This window comes from Lactuca saligna, chromosome 4, assembly GCF_052625555.1.
Source record: "Lactuca saligna cultivar CGN05327 chromosome 4, ASM5262555v1, whole genome shotgun sequence".
NCBI lineage: Eukaryota > Viridiplantae > Streptophyta > Magnoliopsida > Asterales > Asteraceae > Lactuca > Lactuca saligna.
Genome location: NC_136420.1, coordinates 304,897,393 through 304,908,130, shown reverse-complemented (window position 1 = coordinate 304,908,130; position 10,738 = coordinate 304,897,393). Strand labels below are relative to the sequence as shown.

At 36.2% G+C, this 10,738-nt stretch overlaps 1 protein-coding gene across 1 annotated transcript; it reads left to right on the top strand.

Annotated features, from left to right (window-relative positions):
• Positions 1 to 3,376: 3,376 nt before the first annotated feature.
• Positions 3,377 to 5,117, top strand: LOC145043919 (protein NODULATION SIGNALING PATHWAY 2-like). Its single transcript, XM_078992692.1, has one exon. It carries the CDS (start codon positions 3,477 to 3,479, stop codon positions 4,935 to 4,937), a length of 1,461 nt encoding a protein of 486 aa, XP_078848818.1. The 5' UTR covers positions 3,377 to 3,476; the 3' UTR covers positions 4,938 to 5,117.
• Positions 5,118 to 10,738: the final 5,621 nt, after the last annotated feature.

Here is a 10,738-nt window from a genome sequence, read left to right as displayed (position 1 = left end):
CTCAAATGGAAGCTAGGGTTTTATGGGGATGTTTTTAGGGTAAGTAAGCTGATACGATGGTAGCATTAAGGCCCATAATGTTGCTTAAATAAGGTTTAGACTATAAAAATTAAGGTTGTGGTCTGAGTGAGTATGCCCATCGTATGCTAAGGTACACCCAATGTACTAAGGGATCCCCATGTCCGACTTACAGAGAGTACGCTATGCGTACTACAAGTTATGCCTAGCGTAAAAGGACCAAAATGCAAACTTTTAAAATTTTAAGACCAAACTGAAAGATGCCTAATAATTGAGTGTTACAGTGAGTGTGTGTGTGTGTGTGTGTTCCAGATTTATTAATACTCAAATGAAATCACACATAGACCCTACGATGAGAGACTAAAGGTTGAGGTATGAAATTTCAAACAAAAGGTCTAGTATTCAAATCACTACACACTTAAATTATAGCTAGTGCTCCACGATTTAACCCCTATGTGGGACTTGGTAAGGGTTGCGTTGGACCGCTCAAATGGTGCGATGTATCATTTTTAAAATTAAATCACACACTTTATGTCTCATAATACAAAATAAAAGATCATATATATATATATATATATATATATATATATATATATATATATATATATATATATATATATATATATATATAATGTCTCATAATATAAATCAATAAGAAAATATGTTTAAAATATAGTTCTCTTCAATAACATAAACTTTCAGCTAAGCCAACAAGCAATACGAATGCAATCAATTTATACTTGGGCAGATGCACGACCCCACATTGTAGCTAGTGATTCTAAAGTCATAGAAGATATGTTATCATTTTGGAGTTCAATTTTTATTGGCATTTTGAAATTGAGGAGCTTTCTCATTATGTGTAACTAGTTTGACCTTGTGTAATTTGGAGCATCTTTTTGAAGAGTCGCGCTTCCATATCTTGTTGTTTCAATAAATGACTTGTAGAACGTGACATGAAAGTATTTGGAAAATCATAAACTAAAAGACTTGAAACGTATGATGATAGGAAGAATGGAACCTCAATTGAAGAGATGAAAGAGGCGACAATCATTGTGATGACTTCACCAACATTAAAAATAGGAATGTCCCATTAAAACAGATAAGGAACATAGATCTTATGTTGTTAGTCATTTACCAATAAGATCATTAAGAAATAAGGCATAAAGTTATGCATATATTTAACCAGAGTACAAAAGTTCACCAAGGAGTTCCATGTATAAGTCCAAAATGATCTATACGAAAATGTTTAAAGGGTTTGTATATTTGTTATATGCACCACTCTGTGTCAATATTCCTACATATGTTCATGCAATTGAGACAGAAAACAACAATGCAAAGTGATCACAAGGAAGATAGTATAAAGAATAAAAATATCTAGCAAAGTTAGTTTGATTTTATTATAAAATACTGTGAGTATATTTGTTGTATGAACCACTTTGTCTTTTTCTTTCATCCCAATTATTATATTTTTCTTTCATCTAAAATGGATCTTACCATGGGAAAAGCAAGATGGTATAGGTCATGTCCAATGAAAATAACAAAAGGAACGGCCACAAGAGGTCTGTGATACCTATATATACATGCTTCAAGATTTCAAAATATAGTAACATAAACTAAAAGATGTAATTAAAATCAAACACATTACTTCATAATGTTTCTCGCCATAGAATCCAAGAATCCTTTTGAAAGATGAGATAGTGACAAGAGCACCTTATATTCATCCTATGGTCTTTGAAAATATCTTAATAGTTTCTTTGACAGAAATTTCTTTATTGAATGAGATACTTATTATTAGTAATCAGATATAAATATATATTATTACTTGCATTGTCACCACCAATTTGAGATATTGTCATGGCTGATATCAAGATATTGGTTACTCCATGAGGGTAGACTATTAACACAATACTAGACACCATAAAGTTGCTCCATCACAAGGTGTAGTTGAAACTCTTGGTTACAAGTAGGTGGTCTTGATTCTCCTTATCCTAGATTAGAGATTATTTTCACTAGAACTAAGAAAAGTTATTGTGTATGTAATGACTCAAAATGAATAAGAATTACTTGATAAATTGTGTGTGCAATTAACTTGAAATTCATGATGAATCATCTTTGTATGAAGTTGATCAAAACTGATTCATTAGTAATAAATTTTGAGATACACTATTGAATGAAATTGATGATGAAGCAAATTAGAACTGAATTTAACACTAGAAAACATAAATCTCGAATTAAACCAACAAACACGAACAAACCTCAAAATTCAGTAGAACAAATCCTCAATTCTAGAAGAAAGATGTAGGGTAATACCTTTAACATAATGGATTCCATTTTTGAGAAGATGATCAGACCAAGGAAAAGTTGAACTTAAATCAATAGCTCGATCAAAACACTCGCCTCTATAAACCAACTCCAAACACCATGTTACTTCCACAAAACCAATCCACCTATAATAATGAACACATTCCCCACTTACACCTTTGCTCTCACTCAAATGAATATGTGTGTTTCATTTTGATCTGAATCGAAAGACCTTGATTCGGCATAGACATCGAAGGAGGCGCCAATTAAAGTGGATTAAACGTAAACACCTTCGTGAGGACGGAGAATCAGAGGCAATAGAGAAGCAATCATGTGAGTCGATTTCCCTCACATCAGAAACCCTATATCACATAGAGAGTAATGATGCAATCGATGTTCTTCAAATAAATGAAGAAGTAAGAAGTAATTACAAGACAATAGTGACTTTTTAAAACAACGAAGATACATGTATTTTTATTTATAACATTAAAATACGACATACATTTTTGTATGTCATAATATTATTCAATGGATAACATAAATTTGTGATAGATAATTATGTTTGTGGTAAATCCTTATGATTTTACTAAAAATGATATTAATATTAAGATAAGATTTTACCTGTCATATATCAATATATGGTTCTTTTTACTTCTTCTTACTTCTTAAGTGTTTTTTTCTATGATATGTTGTTAATGTATAGTATGTAATATTTTTATTGTAAAAATGGTGTAGTAATATATAAAATTTATGTTATATTATTAATAAATATTAAACATATCTCTGTGATATTATCTTTAAAGTAAGCGAGTGCATAATAAAATTAATGCTTAAACATTAGAGGTGCCCAATATTGCCATCAGCTATAAAAATAAAATCAATGATATATATATATATATATATATATATATATATATATATATATATATATATATATATATATATATATATATATATATATATATATTATTTCTTTATAAAATATTAAACATATTTTTTATGTTAGAACTACAGATGCCCAAACATTGGCATCCACTATAAAAAGAGGGTACTAAACCAAAGTATATGTTAACAAACACAATCTTAATTCTAGTGATTTATCCTAGTTCCCACCCGGAAGGACATTATTACCAATCGGAAACACACATCGCCTGAAAATGGCCATGGCAGTTAATGAGCTGCCGGAACTTGATTTATCGGATTTCACCAGCAGCACCACCACTACCCCAGACCTGGATGATGATCAGTCCCGTAGATGGGGTGACTGGTCTCCGGTGGTAGACTGGGATTCATTTTCCGTTCATCCCCAAGAGAACTTTCATGATCTTCTCGAACCTGAAATGGATGAAGATACAGATAAGACAGCTTCCTACTCCGACGATGATCCGGATCTTATCTCTCCGATGATGATTGAACCAGTAGTTGATTGCCATACAGACGATATTAAAGGTCTTCGGTTGGTTCACCTTTTGATGGCTGCAGCTGAGGCGATGACTAGCGACAACAAAGGTCATGATCTAGCTGCTGTGATACTGGTTCGGCTCAAGGATATGGTGTCCACACATGAAGGCACTAATATGGAGAGGCTAGCCGCCTATTTTACCCAAGCCTTACATACACTGCTTGAAAGCAACGGCGGCGGAGGCGGCGGAGGCGGCGGTGGCGGTGGTGGTGGTGGGTTACATTATAAACAACAACACCACCACCGGGATGACATCTTGGCAGCATTCCAGCTCTTACAAGACATGTCACCGTATGTAAAGTTCGGCCATTTTACAGCCAATCAAGCAATCATCGAAGCAGTAACTCATGAACGAAGAGTCCATATAATCGATTACGATATCATGGAAGGCATCCAGTGGGCGTCACTAATGCAAGCCTTGATCTCCCGTAAAGACGGACCACCGCCTCCCCACCTTCGTATCACCGCGCTATCACTCCCCGGAAGTGGTCGGAGATCCATCTCCACCGTCCAAGAAACTGGGCGCCGTTTAGTTGCTTTTGCAGCTTCAATCGGTCAACCTTTCTCCTTCCATCAATGCAAACTCGATCCCAACGAAACTTTCAAACCCACATCACTAAAACTAGTAAGAGGAGAGGCGATCGTCATCAACTGTATGTTGCATTTGCCACACTTCAGCTACAGGTCGCACACTTCGGTAGCTTCGTTTCTATCCGGATCCAAGACTCTAAACCCTAAACTGGTGACGCTAGTGGAGGAAGAAGGACCCAGAGTTGACGGTGGGTTCGTGGGTAGGTTCATGGATACGCTGCACAACTACTCCGCAGTGTACGATTCTTTGGAAGCGGGATTTCCGATGCAGGGTAAGTCCCGGGCATTAGTGGAGCGGGTCTTTCTGGGTCCACGGATACTTGGTTCATTAGCTCGGGTGTATCGGGAGGAGGGAGAATGTGGTTCGTGGGCTGATTGGCTGTTAGCGGCAGGGTATCATCAGGGTAACATCAGCTTCGCCAATCACTGTCAAGCAAAACTGTTGTTGGGTCTGTTTAACGATGGGTATAGGGTGGAGGAATCTGGTTGTAATAAGCTTGTTTTGGGGTGGAAAACTCGCCGGTTGTTGTCTGCTTCCATTTGGACCGCTACCCAGTCTGATTGATATCAAGAATAGACCGTTCAACTGGCTTTTTCCGACCGACCGGTTAATAACGACGTGCAATTCTAATAGTGCCAGATTTCAGTTTCACAATACCCTTTTTTTTAACCATCGTTTCTTTACTGTATTTTAGTTTCTAAGTCGTGTATTTGTTCTATTGTAAAATATAAAATATGTTGCGTAGTTGAATAGTTGATAACTTAATATATATAATAGTTACACTGCATAAGACATAAATAATGTCGTCATAATATTGATATTTTGTCTCTATAATCCAGAGAGTAATCCAGACAAGTTAGCTACTTGAAATAGAAACAAAAATGTTTGTTTTTCACAAAATCACTAAATGAAAGTATAAGGTTATGATTATTTTCGGCATAGATGTCAACTTGACTTATTCAATAATTTTGTTGCATCAGATTAAATATCGAATATAAATTGAAAGCTAAATTAAATTTGAGATGAATATGAACACTGAAACTAACAAATAGAAATACCATAAAAAAATATCTTTAAGTTAGAACAAACAAATACAAGATTTGTTATAAAATAAGACAAAACTTACAGCATAAAATTGAATACGAAATTGATCATCCGTTTAGTATATAATGTTCTTCATCTTCAAATCTATTAACTTCATATCCGAGTCTTCAATGTTCATGTTCAATTCAGATCGTTAATGTTTTTCATCTTCTGCAACTAAATTCAAGAGAAATTTAAAAGTTGATGTAATTCAAGATATATTCGAAAGTTGAAGAAAGGATGTAGTAATATGTATAAATTCAAAATATAATTTATATTTTGAACATGTTTAAGATATATTTGAAAGTTGAAGAACATTGTAGTATGTATAAATTCAAAGATGGAATTTAGATTGAAGATACTCAATTAAAATAGGTTGCCTACCAACTAACTCAAAGCAAGACATGGGAATTTACACCTCCAGGTAACATGGTGAAGTATAAAAAGTAATTGGTGAAAACCACACCTAATATCGTGTGTGTGTTTGTGTATTTATATTAAAGGAGAATAACAAACATACAAGATATACTCTTGATATGGTGGAGTTGATAAATACATAAAATATACAAAGACAACTAATCATAGCTATTTAATATCCCCTTCAAGTGAATGGGTGGTGGACCAAGACCTAACATAGCACAAAATTGTTCAAACTGGGGATGCGGAAGACTTTTCGTGAAGATGTCAGCCATCTAAAGCTTGGTTGGTACAAATTTGGTATAGAGCTTGCGAGATGTAACAAGTTCACGAACAAAGTGATAATCAAGATCAATGTGTTCGACACGCTTGTTGGAGACTGGATTTTGAGTCATAAAGAGAGCACTCTTGTTGTCACAAAGCAAGGTTGGGCAATCTGGTGGTAAAACATGAAGTTCTCGTAAGAGATGTGTGATTCAAACAATTTAAGTTTTCGTATTCACCATTGCTCTATATATTCAGACTCACAACTGGATCTAGATACCGTTGGTTTCTTTTTAGCACTCTCAGACACTAAGTTGCCTCCAAGCAAAATTGAGTAGCCATAAGTAAATCGCCAAGTCTCAATGCAACGAGCCCAATCTACATCGGAATAAACCCAAAATGCAGTGTGTATGTGGTCGACGAAAGGTAAGGCCAAACGAAACTGTGCCTTTGACATACCGAAGAATATGTTTCACAATTTGAAAATGAGCATCAATTGGTGTTTGAATAAATTGGCTTGCTTGATTTATAACATAGGAAAGATCTAGACGTGTGATGGTTAAGTACTGGAGAGCTCCGACCAAAGATCGATAAAGGGTGTCATCTTTATATGGAGTACCTTCAGACGTGAAAGTGTCATGAGTTGCTAGTGGAGCAGGCACTGGTTTAGAGTCAACAAGATCAGCTTAAATAAGGATATCAATAACATATTTGGACTGACTTAGGAAGAGTCCATCATCTATGTAGCTAACCTTTAAACCAAGAACATTATTTAGGTCACCGAGATCTTTTATAGCAAACTCATGATTGAGAAGATGGGTGAAGGCCTTCAGAACATATTCAATATTATCAGTAAGAACTATGCCATCCACATACACAAGTAAATACATGATACATTCATCTTGAGCATAGATGAATAAGGAAGGATCAACACAAGTGCATACAAAACCATGTGAGATAAAAAAAAAAGAGATTAAGCAATGAAACCAAGCTCATGAGCTTGTTTTAGACCATATAAGGCCTTGGATAATTTGCAAACATGGTTAGAACGTTGCGGATCGAAAAAACCAGGTGGTTTCTCCATAAACACTGTTTCATTTAAATGGCCATGTAGAAAGGCGTTTTTCACATCAAGTTGGTGTAGTCGCCATTGATTTAGGAAACACATACACACAGAGTGTGGGTGTGTGTGTGTGTGTGAGAGAGAGAGATAGAACAATACGGATGGTGGCAGCTTAGACAACTGGGCTAAAGGTATGGGAATAATCAACACCAAGAACCTAAGTAAATCCTTAAGCAACTAGGCGAGCTTTGAAGCATTCTACAGAACCATCAAATTTATATCTTGTATGATACACCCACTTAGAACCAACAATATTTGAGGCAGGAGGTCTTGGTACTAATGTCTAGGTTTTGTTGTGTTTTAAAGCTTCAATTTCTTCATGCACGACAACCATCATATGATGATTTTGGTTGCATATTTAATACCTTTGGCTGGAGAGGAGGAGAGAAGAGCAGCATGTAATGCATTTGTGGAAAGAGCCATAAAATCAGGAAAATGTCGTCTTTTGTGGATTCTAGATTTAGAGCAAGTACTTATGGGATGATAGCTTCCTGGTTTAGGAGGATCGTGATTAGGAATTGGAGCGAATTGATCATCAGCTTGTGGATCAACATGGTCGTCATGGGCTGAATTAGAGAGAGCCGTAGTGGGCTCAGCTTTAGGTGGGCATAGCCCACAAGGAGAAAAAGAAGGTATGGACGAGTGAGTTGGCTATCAGACCTTGAAGATGGATACGGTGCAACAGGCCCAAGTGTGGATCCGATAGGACCAATGTGATGATTAGGTGGCCTTTCTTCAACAAATGTGCATAAGTCCAATTTAGAAAAATGTTAAAGGCTTGTAGATCCAGCAAAGAGAAGAGAAGCTTCATCGAACCTTGCATGACGAGTAATGTATATTTGAGACGTAGATGGGTCAAGGCACTTATATCCTTTATACTGCAAAAAATATCCAAGAAAAATGCATGGTATGCTTATTGGGGAGAGTTTATATGCTAAATAATCTCCTAGATACAGATATACTTGGCAGCCAAATGTTCTAAAATTTCGATAAGATGGCATCTGTGAGTAAATAAGCTGAAATGGTGAATGATTATTAAGCACTTTAGTAGGAAGACGATTGATGATGAAAACATCAGAAGTAAAAGCATCCACCCAATATGAGGACAAAACATATGCATGGAACAACATAGCAAGTCCTGTTTCAACAATATGACAATGATTGTGTTCAGCTTGCCACTTTGTTGAGGCATGTAGGGACAAGATAATCGATGTAAAGTACCATTGTGTTCAAAAAAATTGTGACATGTGCTGTTAAAAAATTCAGTACCACCATCACTCTGAAACACATTAATTTTCCTTGAAAAATGATTTTGAACAAGTGAGAGAAAGTTGTTAAAACAGGATAAAATCCAAAATTGGTTTTTAGTGGATAAAACAATGTATAGCGAGAGTGATCATCAACAAAAACTACATAATATGATTAGCCATCAGAAACAATAGGGGTTGCACCCCACAAATCACAATGCACCAAATCCAAAGGATGTAAATCTCGTTTATAATTTAATTCAAAGGATAAGCATTGTCCCTTGGAAAGTTGACAAGGTTTATAAATAGTAGGCTTAGGTCAAACTGACGTAACATGTAAAACACCTAATTTTATCAAAAGAGAAATAACATCAAATGAAATATGTCCCATAAGATTATGCCATAGCTCAAAAGAAGTCTTCTTCTAAATCCCAGAAATTGCAGCTAATAGGGTTTGACAATTATGAAGCACATAGAGTCCCTCTTCACATAGTCCTTGTGTTATCACTTGCTTGCTTACCCTATCCTGAATATGAAAAAATGGTTGAGAAAAAATAATATCAACCGGATGATCCCTAGTAAGTTTGCTAATAGACATGATATTTTTAGTGACTTTTGGAATAACCAATACATCACGTATGTCAAGTTTGTTAGATATAATAGCACGACCCATAATAGAAATAGGAAGTTTTGCACCATTACCAATAGTTACATGCATATTACCCGAGTAAGGATTTTGTAACATCCAAGATTGATCAGGTTGGTTTTTAACTTTTGGAATTTGAGTTTATGGCATTATTGGTCCTCGAGATTGGAATCTTAACCTTTTTTAGTATGAGGGGCGTAACTTTTCTTACGTTGAGCGTAGAGGACTCTGGTTGCGTACGTTGGGCATACGTGGCTCGGACCAAAACCCTAGTGATTAGGGTTTGTGCACTATTTAAACCCCATTATCACCCCAAGCCTTCCCTCACCTCAACCTCTATTATCATCTCGACCCTCTCAACTAACCCTAGCCATTTTTTAACCTTTTGAGTTTTGTAGTGAGATTTTGAGCTTCATTGGTGGTGAAGAAGGTGGTGCAAGAAGAAAGCTTTGTCTCCAAGACTTTAGATCCAGCATTTGCTACTAATTTGGCACCAGATTGAGGTATAAAGCTCAAATATTTGCTTGTGTTTCCTTATGTTCTTAGTTAAGGCTAGATTTCCCCTTTGGACCCAAAAATGTTAGATCTTGGTGATTATGAGCTACTCCCAAGCCTTTTAGTTGCATTTCCAGTTACGATCTAGTGTCTCAATTCTTAAAGGTGCAAGCTTTGAGGTAGTTTGGTCCCCATTCGTGTGATAAGACGTAGGAAAGAGCTTATGAGACCTGATCTTTGTTTTTGGACTTCTTGTAGCTATGCAAGGGCTTAAGTTTGGGAATTTTATAGCCTTAGATGTCTTAATGAGACCAAATCTAAGTTTTGGATGTAAGATCTTAACGCATTAAGTCTTTGCATGGATTGTGGTATAGCTGGTGCGTACGTCTCGCATACACCCATGTACATCGTGTGTACTACCTCCAACTGAGGTACGCTTCGCGTACGGTTCAGACAGCCTTGTTAAGTGTTGGCCTTAAATCTTTGGGCCTTATGTCGGTTTTTGGGTTTTGATTGTGGGCCTGAAGTTTTGTATCAGTTGAGCCCTAGAATTCATTATTAGATCATTAGCAGCTTAGTTGGGACATTTGTGCCTTGTCGCCCATAATGGTTATGGACTTTGGATGATAGGCCCATTAGTGAAGGAATGACCTTTGGTCCACTACGGAGGAACTTTGGCTTAGATTTTTGGGATTTTTAATTAAGGTGAATTATAATCCTAATTTAGGGTTAATTGTATTGTTTTTCAGTGTGAGGTTTCAGACTGTTAGGCAAGCAACTATTGTGTTCAGCAGATTGAGGTAAATCTTCCACCACACTCATGGGTCAAAGGCACCAAGGTCGGCCCATTAATAGTTATGAGATGATTTACATTGGAATATGTAATTGTTTGCTATTGGATTTCTATATGGACTTATGTGTAGACCTTGGGAGGAGCCCATGGTATTTGGCAAGACCATGGGAGGAGCCCATGGTTTAGGGATATAAGACCATGGGGGTAGCCCATGGCATTCCAATGAAGACAATGGAAGGAGTCCATGGAAAACTTCTATGTATATATGCGTGCATGGTATTATATGATTATATGATT

Excerpts from the sequence above, each read along its gene's own strand:
- LOC145043919 (XM_078992692.1), top strand. The coding sequence starts at position 3,477 with ATGGCCATGGCAGTTAATGAGCTGCCGGAACTTGATTTATCGGATTTC.